This window comes from Artemia franciscana, chromosome 13, assembly GCF_032884065.1.
Source record: "Artemia franciscana chromosome 13, ASM3288406v1, whole genome shotgun sequence".
Classification (NCBI taxonomy): domain Eukaryota; kingdom Metazoa; phylum Arthropoda; class Branchiopoda; order Anostraca; family Artemiidae; genus Artemia; species Artemia franciscana.
The window spans coordinates 47,971,711-47,993,756 of NC_088875.1; the positions used below are offsets into that span (position 1 = coordinate 47,971,711).

A 22,046-nucleotide genomic window follows, 5' to 3' on the forward strand; every position below is an offset into this window, starting at 1 on the left:
TTTCCTTACTTTCAGTTGAAAACTTATTTTTATTAATTTAATTTCTGATGGTTTTTCAAATCTAACTAGGCCTAATCAATATATGTGACGGCTACAATTTATTGGTAACACCCCAAATAATACCATAATTAACAATGTTTGCTGGGGATTGTGCAATAAATCTTGCTCTCAGACTACGTTGTTGTTCACATCTGATAGTCAAGAAGAATATATGTTTCGTGGGGACTGCCAGTGAGTTGATTTCTTTTTTCCTTTTAGATTTATATTTAGATGTTGTTTAGTATGTTTATGCCAAAGGTTTATCATTCTTTATATATTCTATGTCGTTTCCCAAAGAACGGGCCACTGAGCCCTTTGAAGTATTGTTTTTGTTATTCTTATTTTATGGAAATAAAATAAAACTTGATTTGTAGCGTCCCCTTTTTTTAGTTTTTCTGTTTAAGAATTTAAATGTTGGGTTAAATAAAAATTTCGGACAATATTTGAATGTTTTGTCAAAATCTTCGATGAATAGTAAGTTTATTGAATAAGTTCTTAAGTACATCATCATCATTTTGTTTATAACCCATCACAAAAAAACTGGGCAGAAAGCCCAGAATAAGACGAGAGTAAAAATCAAGAAAAAAAGAGACAATAGAAATAAAAACACACATTGACAGCTACAAACAAGGGACAAACAGAAATGACCAAAGATGGGAAGCTTTAAAAAAAAAGAGACAACAGAAACAAAACACACATTGACAACTACAAACAAGGGACAAACAGAAATGGCCAAAGATGGGAAGACTTCTGGCATTCGGTAGTGAAATCACAAATACACATCTCAATAACTCCAGCTGAGTTTACCAAATGATACTTTCTTTGCAGAAAAGAGTTACTTGTCCAAGTTGGAAGTTCCATTGAATACTTTGCAAATTTAAAGTAAAGTTGAGGAGGTGCTTTCTCTTACCACAATTAAGGAAAGACCAAACAGGAGTAAGGGCAAACCACAGAATTTTGGATGGACGGAGAGAGGTATTATTGTTCATATGGGTGGGAATTCTGCATTACTTTTGATCTTATAAGTGGCCGAAGTCCTCGAAACAATACAACAGGGTTCTCTGATGTCTAAGCAAAATTGTAGGTTATACATATTTTTAAATGTATTTAAACACTGTATTTTAATATAAAAGAGAAATATCACTATACCTTATAAAATAGCTTGCAATGGAGCTCCTGGTAGTTTTTGCCAACCCCCCCCCCCACCTCCCAAAAAAGACAGAAAATTTCCTGGCAAGGCTCATGAATCCTGCTTTGCCTTTTCCACCTCTATGCCACAAGGCATGTGAATATAAAGTTTTATTTACTATGTAGAAATGATTATTTCAGAGGGAGGGACGCTACGAAAATCGGTGCACTACTGGGAAAAATCTAAAACTCAACATTTTTGTAGATAGATCTTTTCTATCTACTTTCGTTCACATTTTTCTAGTCACCCGCCTAGAGTCTCAGGCAGGTTGACCAAGAACTTAGAATTGACGTAGGACCCAATTCACAAGCTCAGATAGTTGATCTAACAAAAAATTCACAAGAAATTATTACGCATATGAGGGGTTCACCTCCTAATACCTCGCTCTTTACGCTAAAGTATTTTTAATAATTTCAACTATTTATTCTACGACCTTTGTGATTCAGGGGTCATTCTTAAGGAATTGGGACGAAATTAAAGCTTTAGTGTAAAGAGCGAGTTACTGACGAGGGGGTGAGCCCCCTCATATACGTAATAAAAATATACGAATACAGAAGTTCGTTACGTAAGCTAATTCGTAAGTCACGTAAATATTTTACTAATAAAAACGTTGGTAAAAAATTAAGTTCTAGTTGCCTTTTTTAGTAACCGAAAAATTGGAGGACAACTAAGCCTCCTCCCCCACTCCTTTTAAAAAAAAATTGTTCGATCAAAACTATGAGAAAGCCATTTAGCCAAAAAAAAAATAAATATGCGAATTTCGTTTTCATTATTCATCTGCTGAGAGCCAAAATCAAAACAAACATTAATTCACAATCATTGAGAAATTAATTAAAAAAACAATTTTTTAACTGAAAGTAAGGAGCGAAATTAAAACTTAAAATGAACAGAAATTACCTCGTATATGAAAGGGGGCTGCTCCCTCCTCAACACCCCGCTCTTTACGCTAAAGTTTTTTACTGTTTAAAAAGTAGAGTTGAGAGAGAGAGAGTCAAACTTTAGCGTAAAGAGCAGGGCGTTGAGGAGGGTGCAGCCCCCTTTCTTATACAAAGTAATTTCCCTCAACTTATTTCCCCTCAATGCAACTATTAGAAATTTTTAGATGGCCATTTAGTGTCGTAAAAACTTTAAAAAAGGCTCACTCGATTAGATATTGAAGGGGCTATTGCCCCTTTTAATAGTCAAAAGCGACTGAAAGGCAACTACCCCCCTAACACGCCGACCATTTCCCCAAACACATCTAATCACAATTTTTAGATATTCATTTTGCTCCGCGTAGCTGAAGGTCTGGAAACTATGTCTTTGAGGATGACATTCCCCCACCACCACCCAAAGGGCAAGGGTAATAAGTTATACCCAGAGGGCATATACGATTATTTATGGACGTCGTTTTTTGGACGCCACATACGTCGTTTTTTTAACAAATACATACGATAAAAATTCTGAGTGACCTATTTGTTCAAAAAAAGTCCAATTTCACATAATAAGGCCTTTGGGATGGACAGAATCCCTCAGAGTCTGGGGATAAGGGCTCTAAGTTATGGCCCAGGAGCATATAAAGTTTTTATAGAATGGGTGGTCGTGATAACTTTAGAAGAGGTTCATTTGGTTTGAAACATATAGTTCTTGTTTCCTTTTAAAAGTCAAACATGATAGAGAGCAAATAGCCGCCCTTCTTGACACCCTCTTTTCCCAAAACACATTTAATTGAAATTGTGACAGCCATTGTGCTACCAATAGTCCAAGAATCATATAAAATGTCTTTAGGGTGGACAAAATCCCCCAGAACCCATGGGCAAAGGTTATAAGTTATGCCCAGGGCATACAAAGTTTTTATGGAATGGGTAGCTGTATAAACTTTGGATCGGATGGAGCTCATTTGATTGGAAGTCGGAAGTTGTACTACCGTTTTAAAGAGTCAAAAGTGAATGGAGAGACGTCAGCTCCCACCAAGCATATCATTCCCCAAAACATAACCGATCAAAATTTTAAGAGAGCTTTTTTGTTCAGCATTGTCGAAAGGTCTAGTAATTATGTCTTTGGGGATGTCAACCTCCCCATAGTCCTCAGGACAAAGGCTTTAAGCTACATAATTCGTTCCCTGTTCGCGCAGGATATACGTTATTGAGAAAGGTATGCATGTTTGAACTTTACTTTCGAAGAACATGAAGGGTATTCAGGTGAGCCTTTCATGTTGAGGGGAGTGTTGAACTAAATCAAAACACGTTATGTATATATGGATCGTCAAAAGGTTACAACATAGGAATAACTGAGTACATTATTTTAGAAAATTCAGGAAATGATAATAGAAATGACCAATTGCGATATTTGCATGCTACCAATACTACTACAACTACCACACTACTTCATTTACAGTATTAAGGGGAAATTCGAACTAAACCAAAAGACACTTTGTGCATGCACATTGACAAAATAGCGAACTGAACACTGCAAATAGCACATGGTCAGAATAGGACTTTTTGAGAATATTTAAAGGGGAAGATCTTCTCACCAAAAGGCAATATGTGCACACTACTGCTAATAGTACTGTTACAACTACATTTACTCCTACTACTTCTATTGCAACTATTTGTAGGGCTAAGAGCATTGAGATGAAAATTTCAATAAGTATATGAAGATACAAATTATCAAAAGGACATATCAGCAATGTCATAGCAATGGCTCATTGCAATAAATTGAAACTTCCAAGACTTGATGAGAGGGATGTTCAACTAACCAAAAGGCAATATGATAATACTACTGCTGTTACTAGTACTAGTGCTATTACTATTAATACTACGGCTAGTACTACTAATACTACTACTGAGACTACTATTACAAATATGCCTAAGGATATGAAGGTAATTTTTTAGGGAATTCTGAAGAGGGAAGGTGAACTGAAGCACAACACGCTGTCTGTATGCAGGATTTTATAGGGGCGTATCAGCAATATCTTAGGAACAGGCTAATACAGCTGGCAGTAGTACTATCGCTATTCAATACTATTACTAGTAATATCAATACTACTGCTGTGACTACTATTACAACTGTGCCTATAGGCATGAAAGCGAAATTTTGAAGACATTTTAAGGAGGGAAGATGAGCTAAATCAGAACACGCGCTCTGTATGCAGGTTGTCAAAAGGGTGTAACAGCAATACCTTAGGAACAGTTTGGTGTGTGAATTTGAAACTAACAGGGCTTGTTGTGAGGGATGTTGAACTAACAAAAAGAAAATATTTGCATCCTAATGCTACTGCTTCAATTTGCGCTTTACTGAAAAACAGACAAAACAAATGACCATGGATTATCAGTTTAATTGACATATAATGATATTTCTTCCTTAACCTTTTGATATTATTGTATTTATGAAAGTAAGGCAAGTGGAAACATTTAAAACGTATTTGTTTTCAGTAAAGCACAAATTATGTTCTGGTCTTGAGAAGGCATGTGGGTTATAAGCCCTACTCATGTTAATTTTTGCTCGTTTTGAGTTTGACTCGGCTAATTATTGTATTTTCTGTTCATTTTGAGTTTCGTTTATTTATTGATAGTGATTTTTGGTAGTTTTACACTTGGAAGATTACTTGACTTTATTTTTATTTATTCTTGGCTTAATGGAACTCTTTACTTTTCCTTTTAAGTAGGTGGTGCGGAGACCAGTTGTAGTCGGGTGAGGTAGTTATTTATATTTTTTTTTCCCAAATAACGGGCCATTGAGCCCTTTGGGATATTTACGTACCATTTCTCAAGGGGTAGCACTAGCAGGCTATCAGAACATCGTAGACAGATTTTTTATAGCTCATGTAGAGGATATTGCTCATATCCACATTCTTCCTATAAATTCCACCATCTGCAAGTTCCAAATGGCACTAAAAACGGCACTTTTGGTGCCATGTCTCAAATGAAAAGGCTGGGGCTATTGGGCTATCAGAACTTAAAAGAGTGATGTTTAATTGCTCATTTGAAAGCTATTGCTCATATATACGTGGATTTTTATTGATTTTATCATTCTTAAGTGCGATATAGCACTGACAACAACATTTTTGGTCACACTTCTTAAGTAGAAAAGCTCTGAAGTACAGAACAGGTACTATTGTAATAGTTATGTTCCTGAACCCACTAGAGGTTTACAAGAGACCCTCCCATACACTCCCCCTCCCAGACCTCTTAGTAAGTTTTATAAATTGTCTGCTCATCAGTAAGCTACTGAAACATTAACAGGCTACCACACCATCGTAGATAGATGTTTAATGGCTCAATTAAAAGCTATTGCTTATATTTACTAGGCTTTTACGAATTCTACCATCAATTATATGTCACAGATTTCAATGTTAACTAAATTCTGGGGAGAGTTAGCAATGAACTCCTTGTCATGGTTGAAGCATTAGCTGCATCCTTGTAAAGAGCGAACCACAGGCCATAGTAACTAAAAGTTAAAAAACGTTAAAACGGTCTTTTTTTCTTTTTTTTTTAGGCCTAGCGGTTTACTAGAACATTCCGCCATCTGCAAGTGCTATATGGCACGAAAAAATGCACTTTGTATATCGTTTCTCAAGGGGCGGGGCTAATGGGCTACCAGAACATCTTAGATAGACTTTTTATATCTCATATAAAAAATATTGCTGATATATCCGTTCTTCCTATAAATTCCACCATCTATAATTTTCAAATGGCACTAAAGACGGCACTTTTGGTGCTATCTCTCAAGTGGAAAAGCCGGGGCTAGTGGGCTACCAGAACTTTTTAGATTGATGTTTAATGGATCATTTGAAAACTTTTGCTCATATCTACGTGCTTTTTAACAATTCTATCATTCGTAAGTGAGATATAGCATAAAACAACATTTTCGTTGCCACTTCTTAAGTGGAAAATCTTGGAAGCATAAAACTGCATCACTGTAACAATTATGGTCCAAAACCCTTAAAACCCAAAACCCTCATGGTCCAAAAACTCCTCCCACATGTTCCTCCTCCAGGCCCCTTTAATAAGCTACGCAAATAAAGTCCTACAAAAACCAATATATTAAATTACATTATTAGAGTCGTGGCTCTGTTACTACGACGCTGAACTTCAACCTATATTATCATGCGTTCGATTCCAGCGTAAATTTTTTTCAATCATAGTTTATCCTTTCTTATGATTACTCTTCAGGTAATCTTCTATTTTTGCAAATGTGATGCACTCATTTTTAAAGCATATCCCAGGAAGGCTCGTTTTAAACCTATTACACATATCTCCCTGCTTTTTATCAATTTTACCATCCATAAGTGCCAAATAGCACTAAAAAAGGTACTTTTCGTGCCATTTCTTGAGTGGAAGAGTTTGGAGGCATAAAACGGTACATTGCAATAATTATAGTCCAAAACCCTTAACTGGAAGTTTATAAGAACACATCATATATATTCCCCCTCCAGACCCTCTTAGCAAGTTTCATAAATCGCCTGCTAATCCTAAAAGCAAAAGATTATTGCAAAAAGAAATTAACTAAAACCAAAAACTTTTCAACTAAAAATCTACCAAAAATTAAGCTTGAATGATCAACAGTTTTGAATTGAACCTTCAAACTTCATTCTGCAATGAAGCCTGTGTGCTAGTTCTAACGGCGGCAATTAAGGGGAAGGGACGTCTTCGCCAATAGTTTTTTGCCCCTGCCCAGGTTTTGAAAAACACTTTTTTTCGGCCATTTCGTTGGAAAAGACACTTTTTTCATTTAAAAAAAAAATGGGAGAAACAACCAAAAGTGCACTTTGTGGGGATACGTTATCAAGTCAAATTTAGGAAAAGCGATTAGGTATAAATATAAGCTTTTAAATGAGCCTTAAAACAGCTCTCTTTTGTTATAGTAGCCTTCTAGTTTCTGCTAGTCAGTAAGTAATTTATAAAGCCCTGTCTTCATTATTGCTTTTTCAGGAGAAGTCGGCCGAGTAAAAACAGCTTTTTGCTTATCGAAAAACAAACCTTCCTGAAAACCAAACATTGTTTTGAGAAGAATGGATAATGAACTTTATGTTATAGACTGAAAGTTTTTAGTAGTTCTCAAGGTTGTTCCCAGTATTTTCTAGAGGTGTCTTCTCTCCCCTAGATCGGTGATAATTAGAGGTTATATTAAAAATAAGTTTTCAACTGAAACTAAGGAGTGACATTAAAACTCAAAACGAACATACATTATTCTGTATAATTAAAAAAGATCATGGCAGCGTTGTTTCTCCATTAAATTTTAATAAAAAACGAAGGAAGATTAATTTTAAAAAACAAAGTTTTTCCGAGGGAAGATAAGAGCGAAATTGAAACTTAAGACGGACAAAAATTATTACTTCACAGCCTATCTAATATATATCGATAAAACTAGTAGCCTACAGATAAACCAATTAATTATGTTTTCCTGTATTTTTAGGATTATAGAAAACTAGCGCTTTACTGAAAACACAAAATAATATAAGAGTTTTGGTACAGTAGAAGCAAACCACTTAAGGACACTTTTTATAGAATAAAAATATTATCAATCCCTTTTAGGGCCCATCCCTTCTAAGATAAAGCAACAATCCATTTTAGGATTTTTGCTTTATTTTTTTATACGTTTAATTTGGTATCACTTCAGCACAGCGGCTCAGTTCAATGATTGGCTGTCGTTTTGGTTCTGAAAAGGACATGTCATGATTAGTTTGTACGCGAGTTTGAAGTAAAGCCATCTTGATAATATTAGGACTACGGACTAGGTTCAAAATTTGCACCATAGCTTGAAATTTGCTGTTATTTAGAGAGAAATAATCGGATTTCCAGAGTTCATATTATTTCTTATTTGATCTTCACTTCAAGTAAGCTAATATTAAAGCAGAGTTCTTACAATTTAAGATTGTATATTACTCACTATCAAACAGTTCGTGGTAACGAACTGTTTTAATGAGCGACCCGGCTCAATAGTAACCAAAAGTCTAAAAAATGGAATTTTGGTACCAATAGCTACATCAAAAGAATCGCATTTTGATGCTGACTTTAAATATATAAGTTTCATCAAGTTTAGTCTTACCCATCCAAAGTTACGAGCCTGAGAAAATTTGCGTTATTTTAGAAAATAGGGGGAAACACCCCCTAAAGGTCATAGAATCTTAACAAAAATCACATCATCAGATTCAGCGTATCAGAGAACCCTACTGTAGAAGTTTCAGGCTCCTATCTACAAAAATGTGGAATTTTATATTTTTTGCCAGAAGGCAGATCACGGATGCGTGTTTATTTGTTTTTTTTTTTTTTTCCCAGGGGTGATCGTATCGACCCAGTTGTCCTAGAATGTTGCGAGAGGGCTCATTCTAACTGAAATGAAAAGTTCTAGTGCCCTTTTTAAGTGACCAAAAAAATTGGAGGGCACCTAGGCCCCCTCCCACGCTAATTATTTTCCCAAAGTCAGCGGATCAAAATTCTGAGATGGCCATTTTATTCAGCGTAGTCGAAAAACCTTATAACTATGTCTTTGGTGACGACTTACTCCCTCACAGTCCCCGTGGGAGGGGTTACAAGTTCAAAACTTTGACCAGTGCTTACATATAGTAATGGTTATTGGGAAGTGTACAGGCGTTTTCAGGAGGATTTTTTGGTTGGAGGCAGGGGTTGAGAAGAGGGGGATATGCTGGGGGAACTTTCCATCAAGGAATTTGTCATGGGGGAAGAAAATGTCCATGAAGGGAGCGCAGGATTTACTAGCATTACTTAAAAAAAAACGAAAAAGTTTTTTTTTGAGCTGGAAGTAAGCAGCAGTATTAAAACTTAAAACGAACAGAAATTATTACCCATGTGAGGGGCTCACCACCTCCTAATACCTCTCTCTTTACGCTAAAGTATTTTTAGTAATTTCAACTATTTATTCTGTGGCTTTTGTGATTCAGGGGTCATTCTTAATGAATTGGGACAACATTTAAGCTTTAGTGTAAAGAGCGAGGTACTGACGATGGGGCGAACCCCCTCATATATGTAATAAAAACATAAGAATACAAAAGTTCTTTACGTAAGCTAATTTATAAGTTACGTATATCTTTTACTTATAAAAAGATTCGTAAAAAATTAAAAGTTCTAGTTGCCTTTTTAATTAACCGAAAATCGGAGGGCAACTAGGCTTCCTCCCCCGCTCTTTTTTTCTCAAAATCATTCGATCAAAATTATGAGAAAGCCATTTAGCCCAAAAAAATATACACAAATTTCGTTTTAATTATTTCCTCTGCAGAGAGCCAAAATCAAAACATGCATTGATTCAAAAACGTTCAGAAATTAAATAAAAAAAAACAAGTTTTTTAAATGAAAGTAAGGAGCGACACTAAAACTTAAAACGAACAGAAATTACTCCGTATATGAAAGGGGCTTTTCCTTCTCAACGCCCCGCTCTTTACGCTAAAGTCTGACTCTTTCTCTTAACTCCACATTTAAAAACAGTAAAAAAAACTTTAGCGTAAAGAGTGGGGCGTTGAGAAGGAAAAGCCCCTTTCATATACGGAGTAATTTCTGTTCGTTTTAAGTTTTAGTGTCGCTCCTTACTTTCATTTAAAAAACTTGTTTTTTTTCAATCTAATATTTCTGTATGTTGTTCAATTTGTTCGCGGTTACTTAAAAAATATTTAATTTACGCTCTTTTTTTTAAGATAATTTTGACTGTATACTGAAAATTACTGATGTCACAACTGGCGCAAGAGCATGAAAAGCTTTATAAATTCGTTTATTGTTGTCAGCCTACATACTCACTTTTGACTCCCAAATCAATATTTCTCTTTTTTATACTTGACTTTTGTGTTTTCAGTAAAGCACTAGTTTTCTATAATCCTAAAAGCATAGGAAAACATAATTGATTGGTTTATTTGCACTAGTTTTATTGATATATATCAGATAGGCTGTGAAGCAATAATTTATGTCTGTTACGAGTTTCAACGTCGCTCTTTACTTTTCTCGGAAAACTTTGTTGTTGTTCTTTTAAATTATATACATAACTTCAAGACATGTTGTATATCATTGTTGTAGCGATAGCTCAACCAAGTAAAGAGTGAACCAAGACCTACAGTAACAGAAAGTTTAAAAACGCGTTTTGAAAAAAAAATTGCCTAGTGGGAAAAATGTCACTTGATGCTGATTCAGAAATGGTAACTATTATTTCGGTTTACATTAATACTAAAGCTAATGGTGAAAAAAAATTACGCTGATTTCAAATAAGAGCCTGAAACCCGTCAGATCGAAACGAAAATCGCACTATTGGAACATTCATAGCCAAAAACCCTACACAGAAGAATTAATGTCGCCAAAACCGAACAACGAGGAAAATTGCGTTTTTTTGCGCGCGGGGAGTACTGATATTTCTCCTTTTTTTTCTTTTTTGTGTTTTGCCGCTACTGGAGCACTGGAACATCATAGAGAACCCTTTAATGACTCGTTTGAAAGCAAAGTTTCATATCTACGTGTTTTTTTTTTACAAATTTATCTTGATAACGCCATGATTACCTGAGATATGGCGTCCAAAATTACACTTTTTGGTGCCATTCCTGAGGTGTATAGGCTGTAAACATGGAGAGGGTACCATAATAATCCCCATGGGAACGATTGCTCCAGTGCACCAAGTGTGCCATTGAAACAATCATAGCAAAAGACCCTATTCCGAAGAATTAAAGTCGCCAAAATTCAAGAACGAGGAAAATCGCGTTTTTTTACGCACGAGGAGCCCTGATGTTTCTCTTTTTTCTCTTTTTTTTGTCCTTACGCCGCTGCTGGAGCACTGGAACATCATTTAACGATTCATTTGAAAGCAAATTCTCATATCTACGTTTTTTTTTAAATTCGTCTTGATAACCTGAGATATGGTGACCAAAATTACACTTTTTGGTACCATTTCTGAGGTGGGTAGGCTGTGAAACATGGAGAGGGTGCCATCATAATCTCCATGGTCAAAAACCTTATACCTAATATAAATAGTCCCCCTCCCTCTTCCAGTCCCTTATTAATCTAAGTTTCATAAATTGTCAACTGACTAGCATAATTAGCAGGCTACTGGAACACCGTAGAGAGACGTTTAGTACCTAATTTCTCATCTTTTAATCATACCTACCTGCATTTTTGTAATTTCGTCTTGATAACTCAATAGTGAAGCGCCGATTGGCACCAAAAATAGAATTTTGCGTTTCATCTCTGAAGTTGAAAGGCAGGGAAGCATAAAAAGGGCACCATTATGATCTGCATTGTTAAAGCTATTAACTGGAGGTTTTTAGCACCCTCTCCCTACTCTCTTTGGACGCGACAACATACAGACCCGTTTTGGATAAAAAAAAAAAAAAACTGCACAATGAACAAAAAAATAACTTGAATTTGTTTTTGGAATAACACTCTCAGTTGTATCAAACTTAAAAGTAAAAGGTAATTACGAAAAAAAAATCCCAGGGATTTTGAAAGAGTTTGAAATGCTGATGTTTTTCTTTTGTTCTATTCTTTTTATTCCTCCAGCAGTAGCAGGGAATCAAAATATCGTAGAAAGCTATGTAAGAGCTTATTTGGAAGCTAATACTTACTTCTACATGCTTAGTTTGGCGGCAAATGGAACCAAAAATGATATTTTTGTTTCGTGCACAGTTGAAATCTTTACGACCCTAAATCCGGATGCTTAAAATCTTCCTCTTGAATACTCTTCTTCCTAGTCCCCTTAGGAAGTCGAAATTAAGAACGAGTTTTGAAAAAAAAACTATCCAGTGAGAAAATGTTTTCATTTAAGATTAAAACTTATTCAAAAATAACGATAAATACCATTTATGTTTATCCAAAGAGTAAAGAAAAATTACTAAAACGCAATTTCAGGATTGAAAAAGAACTTGAAACCCTGATGTACCTTTTTTTTCAGCGCTAGTAGACGCTGGGAAATCGTATGAGTGTTGAAAAGTGCAGCCAAGCAAAGTTTCCGCGATTAGGGTTTTACATCCCCCACCCCGTCAAGGTGAACATGGCCACCAGTTTTGAATTCACATGCAGGCCTGTCATTTCGGGCCAGGGGGAGAGGACTGCACCTCTGAATTTGGAGTATTTCTGCTCCTAATCCTGTTGTTTAGGTGGGTTCTGCGTTTTCATGAAAGCGCTAGTTATTCAGAATTCTACAAATACTGAAAAATAACACGAATCAGTTTATTTGAATCCTTTTTTCAGAAACCAGATGAAGTATAAAATCTGGCAATAATTTTCATAAATATAACAATGTTTCTATTCCAGTTTCTTTTTTTAATGGCCTCAAACTTTTTTGTTTATTTACCCCCCCCCCCCCCTTCGGAAAAGTTTCGCGTGTCTTCAATGTATTGATTAGCTACAATCGACTCCAATTTAAGTTGGAAACACAAACAAGTTAGAAATGGCTTACAAAGAAATGACTCATTATTTCCTACAAGGCCCCAAAAAGGACAACGCCAGTCACAAATACGGGCGTTGTTTACCAAACAACAAGATCTTTCTCGACACATCGCGTGCAACCCATCAACAAGTGTGTTGAATAAAAAAAAAAATATCTGAGGTCCTCTATTGGCTAATTCTGGCGTCACAGAGGAAAAATGTGGAAATGGAGCGTCATTTTGACCATTATTTTGAAGTTTATTCAAGCTTGCCAAACTAGAAGAACAAGAAACCAAGAGATACATAGCTGATGAGTCAGTGGCTCTCACTATTTTTGGCTTCGCATCTCAAATGCATTAAAGATTGTTGGAAAGAATAAAAGTGCCAAACAAAAAAGATTGGTCATCAGTATTTGCTAAAGAAGCAAACAGACAACTAGTGAATAAATAGAAGGATTCTTAATAATAAAACAATTTAGTAGTTTGGATAACTTATAATCGAGGTATGTATCCCAGTGAGCTCCATAAATATTTTTCGAACCAAATCTTATAGAAAACAGAACAGTATGTGTTGCTTTTGAGGATAAGATGCTTGGACTGAAATTTTTCAGGGCTACATTCCCGAGGGTGTCAATTGGGGTAAATATATGACAGTTCATATTATTGACTTACTTTTCGATGCCTTTTTTTATGCTCTTTACGAATACCATAATCGCTTCTATTGCAAATTCAAATTTAAGCACTTTTTGACCTAACCCAACCTAAACTAACCTTATTATAAATATTTTGGCACCGACAAAATTATTTTGTCGAAACGACGGAGAAAACGTAGCTGAGAAACGCGCTGAGAAAACGTAAAAAAACGCGCTGAGAAAAAGTAATTTTATTTTGTCGGAAAACGACTGATAACTCATACTTTAATTGAAAGTTCGTCATTTTTAAGAGCTCAAAAAGTGCTTAAATTCTAATTTGCAACATATGCGATTATTATATTCGTAAAGAGCATTAAAAAGGCATCGAGTGGTATATTCACTTTATTGGTAAGTCAGTATACGAACTGTCATATGTTTACCTCAATTGGAGGGAGGAACATTGCCCTCTCCCTAGGTTTTGGAAAATAACTTGTTTGGAATTTTTGATGAAAAATAAAACACCCACCCCCCAACTAAGATTTTTGAGAAAACACCTTTTTTGTATCTTCATTTAAAATAAAAATCGTTGTTCCATCTAATCTTATGAATTGGCGTACCTAGATATTCTCTCGTTAAAATTGTAAAATAGAGGAGGAAAAAAATTTAAAGACAAAATTACTACCAGTTAAAATCTGAGATTATGATATACTGATTAATGCCAATATTCCAGTGAATAATTATCAATGGAGCTCCAAGGTGGATCAGGGAATAGATTCTTCGATTTTTTAGAATGGGTTAAATTAAACCATAGCTGAGAAGATTTGAATGTCGTAGTATTGTATCAAAATTCGATCAGATTTAACTTAATTAATCATAATTTGGCAAAGGCATGAGGCTCAAATTCGTTTCTGGGGCCTTATTAGTGAAATCACTTCAACTACTTCCCACGGTAGCAAAAAAAAACATCATCTAGAATTTAACCGTTTTGATGATTGAATATCAAGCTTTCAATGAGAAATATGATCAAATTTAAATATTCCAGAGTAATATTCCCCTCTTAAAATTACAGTAAAAAAGGGATTCAAAAACGACATTGCTAGTCGTTTGGGAACTACAGATTTTAATACACTGATGAGTGTAAAACGTACCAACGAACAAATATTAATATATTTGTTTGTTGGTTTGTCATCTTCAAAATCCCAATGAAGATGAGGGGATAAATTATTCCAATGCTTTGGATTGGTGAAATTAAACCGTCTGCCCCAAGGAATACACAATAAAGACGTGCAAAATTCTTCAAAGTATATCTTCCGTAAAAGAAATCTATGACCTCGCCTCTGTTCCGCAATGTCACTGTACTGAAGATCAAGGCATTTACCCCAAAAGGAAATTATTCCAGTTCTCAAGCAGTACCTTTTTCAGATTTGCATTCTCAGAAAATGGAGGAGAGGGGTAATCTGAGGGATGGTCCTGGATACGTCACTCCAATGGAGGGGTGGGGCAAGATCTAAGAACTTTCCAATGGGAAAAAACTAGAGAAACTGTCCTTGAAACAACTTTTGGGTAATTTCTGCCTTTTTGGCGTATTTAAAACTGGGACCCATGGCATCACTACCCTTCCCTGAAAAACGCATTTATATATTCCTATTAAAATGCAACTCCTTTCCACAGATATATCTTTTTGTCTTGTTCTTCCAACCTAGCTTATGAAAAAGGGCACTCTTTATTCTCAGGATATTAAGAAAAATTCTTAAGATATCTTGAACCTTGGACGACTGTTCATGAAAATTACATTCAATTTCAAGATAGAAACTGGATTCAGCACATATAGTATTGAATTCACCATGTTAGAAGATTACAAAAAAAAAAAAAAAAATTCGAAAATGAAACTTTATGGCATGAATATATAACTAAAATTGGAGAAGTTATTTAATGGCTTTCACATCAAGGAGCTTTTCGTTAGTAAAACTCACATAACCCCATAGGACTGCCATCTGATTTCAACCTGTAATTTGTTACATGGGGATTATTTTTCTTTATTTGTGCTTTTTTGCCGAACCTGTGAAGTCGTGCATAGCCTGATTTGAATGTCATATTTGAATGATCTCCCTTTCCTTTTGTCGCTTCTTCTTCTGTTATTTCTGCTCTCTGTTTTTGCGAGAAGGTGTTTTTTCTTTGTATTTTATATGGCTAAATGATTAATAATTAATATTTGACTGTCTTGTTCCATGACCCCCCTCTATTACAGGCCATGGAGCCTTTGTTGATTGTATAATTGAGTTGTTTTTGTTGTTTTTGTTTGGTCGAAATAATCATATCTTATATCTTCAGTCAATCTGCTTTTCTTTTATTCATTCTAATTCATTCGTATATTCATAACGGTTTTATAAATAATCTTCTCCTCCATGATTGTGTTTGACCCTGCCACAACTAAATCTTTGCTAAGTTCTGTTTTCGCAATTAAAGTGTTCAAATTCGAATAAAGAAAAATGAGTTTTAAGTTTACCACTAAAGAAACTACTACCTTCCTAAAGAACCTTAACAGGGTCTTTTCGGGCTTATGGTCTCGGTCTCTTGATGGTATTACATTAGCTATCCTTGATTCGACCACTTTTTACGCATTTTGCCAATCATGGTAACCATAGCAACTGATCGAATATGAAATTCCTTAGAAACAGAGTCATTGATCTAAATCTCAGCAATAAACAATTACTAGAAGAAGGTAAATAGGTACTAGTGCAAATCGGAAAAAATTACTTTATTGCTATGTACTACACAAGCCTCAAGAACAGAATGGCAATCTCAATTCTTAACATTCCAGGGACTGGGGAAAACAAGTTTCTAAGTGCAATGACTTGGTGAGAGAAAACTATGAAACTTTTTTGCTAAAAATAGTTGAGCATAAGAGACGGGACAATAATAAGGTCAATGCCATTTATCAAGCTTCCAGGAATGTTTCTGGAGAGAGATATGATTCCTGGAGCATCAAAACAATTTAAAAGATTATGATGCTTGGAGAAAAATGATTTTCCTCAAGTTCGTAATTCAAATGAAAGGACGACGTTAGATAAAATAAGAGAATTTCTATGGATTTTTTGCGGGGTTTTAAAGGGCATGCCGCACTTTTTCCAAGAAGTGCGCTAGGAAGTGCACAATTGTTGTGCACTTCCAAACATCTTATGATTATAAAATATATTTGCAATAATTATTCTTCAAGAGAGAGAGGGGGAGCTGAAGCCTCCTAATTGGATTAAAATCCTACAAAAAACTCACCTTTATTAAGTTTGTAATTTAGAAGACAAGATGAAAGACTGGGCTAGGACTTTTATCAAAACAATTGTTGCCAGTGAAGTGTCGAAGTTCTTGCGATTGTAAAAATGTATGTGATTTTCGTAAATTTATTTATCACAAACTTTCTCTTCATCTAAGTTGATTACAGCGCCAAAGGCCTGGGCGTAGATAAAATGACATTTGTGGAGGGTGCTACACAAGCACCCTTTTTATAGCCATTATACAGAAAACAAGACATTAAATTTCAAAAATAATTTTAGGGACTGAAGTGCACCCCCTCCCATCTAGTAACACCATTATCAGCATATAACTGTATTTCCTTGAATGCAAACGATTATAGATTTTCTTCCTTTTTAGATGGAAGCAAGAATTGGACAAAAGCAAAGTTTGATTCTAAGCGACTTGGACAAGGAGATGGAAGGTTTTGATTCAGCAATTTCTTCTTTTACGTCATCATCGAAATCCTTCAGTTCCAAATCTTCCTATTCATCCTTCACGAACAGCGACGGAGTTACAGCTGAATCAGAGGAGAATCACGAAGCAAATCGAGAAGTAAACATGCTGAAGCGATCTGGAGAAGAAACACAGGTGTCCGGATACGAAAATGAATCACATAATAAAGCAAGCTGGGATTCTCGCACTGGGGTTACCCAATCAGAATGTACATCTTCTAACAACAAAATAAGCAATGTTGATCAACTCAGTATTAACGATAATGCCTATGGTCTTGCTAGTAAACTAAATCAACTTAAATTTTCAGAAAGTTTGGAAGATAAAAGTCAAAAGACAAACAGTAGTCGCAGCAACTCTAGCAATACTGTTTCCGAAAGTCTTCAAGAAAATGGTAGTAATTTTCAGAGTCGAGGAATGGGCAAAGCTTTGACAAAAAATGATTCAAATGCTTCTGTTCAAAGCCAGTCTTCCAGTACCCAGTCTCAGACAATAGTAGAAGAATCTTGCATAGACACTGAACAAAGGAACTTCAAAGACGTTAAAAGCGTATTTATGAACCAGCAAAATAATAATGCAAGCACCCGTAGTGTCACTAAAAGTGGTAATGATAAAAAGAATACATCAGCTTTTTCAAACGAATTATTAAAATTAGAATCACAACAAAAAAGATTTGAAGACAACAAAAAAGCTTATTCTGAACTACCAGCAACAAATAGGCAGACATCCCCCCCATCACAGTACCGACCTGTTATTGATACCGTTGACCTATTGCCCAGACAAATTGAAGATGAAATAATAATGCTCGAGAACGTACAACCATTCACTCCGAGTGACATAGAAATACTGTTTAACCCCATATCGAGAAAAATTACTCTTGAAGCACATAGAGAAGAAAAAACGAAAGATGGTGGAGCAATCCTCCATTCAGTTTCCCGCTATTGGGTTGTTCCAAATTCTATGGAACTCGACCAATTGAATTGTTTCATAGACAAAAAAGGTCAACTTGTGCTTTCAACAAAAACAATACTATCTGAAATATCTAGAATTAAAATTCTGAATGATGATGCACAAAGACAACCAACTATAGATGAATCTGAAATTATTCAAGAAGCTGTAAGACCGTCCGACGTTCGAAAGAAGTTCGAAAAAATTGCGGCAGAAGAAAAGGCAAACTCCCAAAAGCAATACATCAAAATTAACCAAAGTACTTCACCAATCTTGAAAACAAGGTCACAAAAACCTGACGCACCTACTAATGTCTCATCAGCTACATCCCCTGCGCCTGAAACTCCTAAAACGCATTTATCAACTGCAACAGTCTTTGTATCAGCAGCAGAAGATAAATCTCAAAAAGATGCAAAAGTGGAACAAGCTACAGCTGAAAAACAGGCTCTAAAGCATACTTTAAAAGAAGCTAAACAATCTGTCGCAACAGCACAAGATTTGCTCTCAGAAAGGTTTGACAGAAAAGCTCTTGAGCAAGAAATGAAATTGCAAAAAGACATCATCCAAGACAATGCCCAATATCAAGTCCAAACTGGAAAATCAACTTATGATTTTATGGCAGAATGCGAATCTGAATTCAGAAAGATTCAGCAGAATGCAGAAAGAGCCATGCAAAATAACTTTGGAACATTTACAGACAGTTTTGACACTGATATGAAGATGGCTTCACTTGATTCACGCCACCATATGAGCTCAATTTTTGATGACAACGCTTCTTCTAGGGCCCTTAAATCCAGATATGCACTAGAACATGGCCATTTTGGATCTCTATTTCACGATATCGATGCAGATACTCGTGTACAGAAATTAGAGCAGACAGGAGAGACCCTCAAATTTACAGTCAACGTTGGCTCTTGTAGGGAAGACCAACTTCGTGTGAAATTAATTTCATCAAGACTTGTCCTTGAAGCAGAATGGGAGGAAGGATATTCAAGAAGATCGATTCGCAGGGAATGGACACTGCCATCCAGCATTTCACCAGAGCGGATCAGATGCACCTTATCTTCCGACGGTGTTCTTGTTATCACTTGTGGAAATTAGATTCACCATCAATAATCCACCGTTTCCTTTTTGTATATATCCGTCTATACAAAAGCATGTTTATATTATCAAAAAATATTTAAATAAAATTACTTTCGGATAAAAAAAAATAATTTCTTGTTCGGTAAATGAACTTAGTGAAGGGGTCAAGACAGATCGAAAGGGAGAGAAAGAAAGAGGGAGCAGGGTGGGTAGAGAGAGAGAGCGGGGAGAAAGCGAGAGAGAGATAGAGAGAAAGAATCGGAGGAAAATAGGGGAAAGCAGCGTGAGGAGGCTTCGAATGAGCAGGATTTCAAACCAACATAGAATACATGATATTAGACTTAAACTACTACTTCGAATGTTAACTACTAATACTACTAGCATTACTTCTATAGCTATTACTGCTACAAAGTAGTAATAACTATTTCAAATGTTAATAACTCATAAGATATAAAATTTATGAGAACCTTCAAATTCTTATGTATATACCACGTTTCAAATTGGTAAATTATATGACTTCGATGCTGAAGTTAAAATGGTATGTTCATATCTTCTGGCCTAAAACTAATGTTAAATTCCACATTTTAGTTTATATAGGAGTGAGAATATAGATTTTCTAAGCCTTTGCGAGGATATATATATATATATATATATATATATATATATATATATATATATATATATATATATATATATATATATATATATATATATATATATTATTTCTACAACCAGAAAACAACCTTTCGCAGCAACAAGCCACCTGAAGCCAAAACAACTGCGCTTACTCCTCCTCCACCCCTGTCTATTCGGAGTTTCACTCTTTACCCTTCCCGTTCAATTCCGATTTCCTGTAAATTCTTTATGATTTTTTGGCAAGTCGTTTACAAACGAAACGGAGTCTTTTCGGGCCAAAAGGTTGTTGATCATAAATGTTTATCAAGAGTCGCGAGAACATATATGTTTATCAACAATTATGGATGAATAAATATTTTTCGCGAATGCACGAATTTTTGTCATTGCTGGAAATAAATGGCAATATTTCAAAATCAACTGAATATTATTTTACTCTCTCCAATCAAAGTCATATTTACTCCTGTCAATTTTACTATTAACACACATTTTAACTACCCGATCGAATTCCTAGAGTTTTCAGTTAAATAAAACAAAATTTCTTTAGTGACCTTAGGAGGTGACAGGGGTGGATAATTAAAAAGTACCTTCTCATATCTTATTTTAGGTAAGAGACGGAGCAAATAATAAATATAACGACCTTAACGACGAACTAACTTTTTTTTCTTTTAAAACTCCAACAACAAAAACAAAATTTCTCGCATAATATTCATCCTTACAACCTCCCGCTTAAACTTGACCAACAAGTTTGAATAGCAACGATTGGTAATAAAATGACAATTTCTTCAAAAAGCGGGTATTTTTACATAAAAAAATGGGGTATGCATTGCTCTATTAGGTCCGGGAGGGAGTAAAACAAAGCAAAGCAACCTTTAGGAGTGAGATGAGCAAGTATTTTAGTTTCTTTTAAACTGGTTTTCAGAATTGTCTAGTGCTTCCTTCAGAAGATGGGATAGACTGCAGTGGTAACACAAAAATTCCCAAGGTAAAAGGGCGGAACAGCTCTTGGACAGAACAGCAGGAAGTGTAGATCCCTTTTTCAAGAAATGCATCCGTACCAAGGTACACATTCCCAATGAAACTAGCGATCTTGCGACAATTCTACAGCTGAATTAACCCCCAAAGGACAAGATGCATATATCATTGGATTCATTAGTCTCAGATCTATTTATTCAAAGTGCCATAATTATGATATTACTTGGACTTTTTCTTAGAGAAAAAGGAAAATTGTCCTTTTTTCAACGGTTTTCAATTAATTTTCAAAATACTTAAACAATTCAGCAGCTGGATAGAACTGAATCTCAGATATAGGATAAAAGCAAAAATTGTTGTCTTTCGTCGATATACTAAAACCGCAGGAGAGCAGAAAAGGAACATTGAAAAATTTCACAGTCAACACACATCTTAAAGCCATAATAAATTTGACTAAGTTTTTACTCGAAGAAACACTCAGCCAACTTCTCTTCTGAAGCTTTAATCACCTGACACATTTCGTTCAGAATATTAATAAGCAATTGCAAAACTTGAAATGGGTGTGTTCATAATTTATCGCTTGCATTATGACAAAAGAAGGTGAGGACGAAGATCTATTGTAATTTTGAATTCTAAAGGCATCCCCAAAGGCAAACAGATATAACATGTTTTGACACCCTATTCTCTGGCAATCTATTGCTTACAATTTTTTATTAACAACGTTTTTCGTCTTGCTTTTCAAGAAAATCATATTTTTCTTTATTTAGAAGGGGAAAAATTATAATGGCTGTCCCACGAGCGATACATGCACATAGAGGGGAAAGGGGTAGGTGAATACCTTTAGTCTTAAGGAACCTCCGGAAAAACTGGGAGATAGTGGCCTAAAAACGTACCCTTTTCCTTTAATGTCCCTCCCCTTTCCATCCTTTTGCCTTAAAAATGTCAACTGAACACATTCCCGTACAATTTTTGTTGTGTACAAAATTGCAAAATTGTTGTGTACAAAACGCACAGGAAAGTACACGATGATACCCCACCCCAAGATTAGTCCGTAGGCCCCCAAAGAAAATTTCAAAAATTTATACTTAAAGTACACTTTCTACATTTTTCTCTTGGAAAATTTCTGATACGACCTCAAATCGTTGACTTTCTCAGGTGTTTTTCAGCAACTGAATTAAACTGAATTAGTTGAATTACAAATTACATTAGAAAATTAAATTCAAAACAAAACAAAATGAATAGTAGGTTGATAGTATTGGTGCAAGACTCTCCTTCTATATTAGCTATGGCAACATTTCAGCTTATTCCCTTTTAGAACCATCTTAGGCATTTCCAAGTGACAACCGGGCTGTACATCGAATTACTGCTACTATGTTTTTATTAGTAATAAATATACGTAACTTACGAATTAACTGATGTGACGAACTTCTATATCTGTATATTTTTATTACGTATATGACGGGGTTCGTCCACT

General features: G+C 35.3%; 2 protein-coding genes across 2 annotated transcripts in view; one reads left to right on the top strand and one right to left on the bottom strand.

Annotated features, from left to right (window-relative positions):
• Positions 1–22,046, bottom strand: part of LOC136035026 (origin recognition complex subunit 1-like) — a 90,441-nt gene that overhangs the window by 33,636 nt on the left and 34,759 nt on the right. The window lies entirely within an intron of this gene.
• LOC136035024 (uncharacterized) lies at positions 12,870–19,098 on the top strand. The gene is made up of 2 exons (XM_065716612.1): positions 12,870–13,066; positions 16,844–19,098. The coding sequence occupies exon 2, from the start codon at positions 16,844–16,846 to the stop codon at positions 18,983–18,985; it is 2,142 nt and encodes a 713-aa protein (XP_065572684.1). The 5' UTR covers positions 12,870–13,066; the 3' UTR covers positions 18,986–19,098.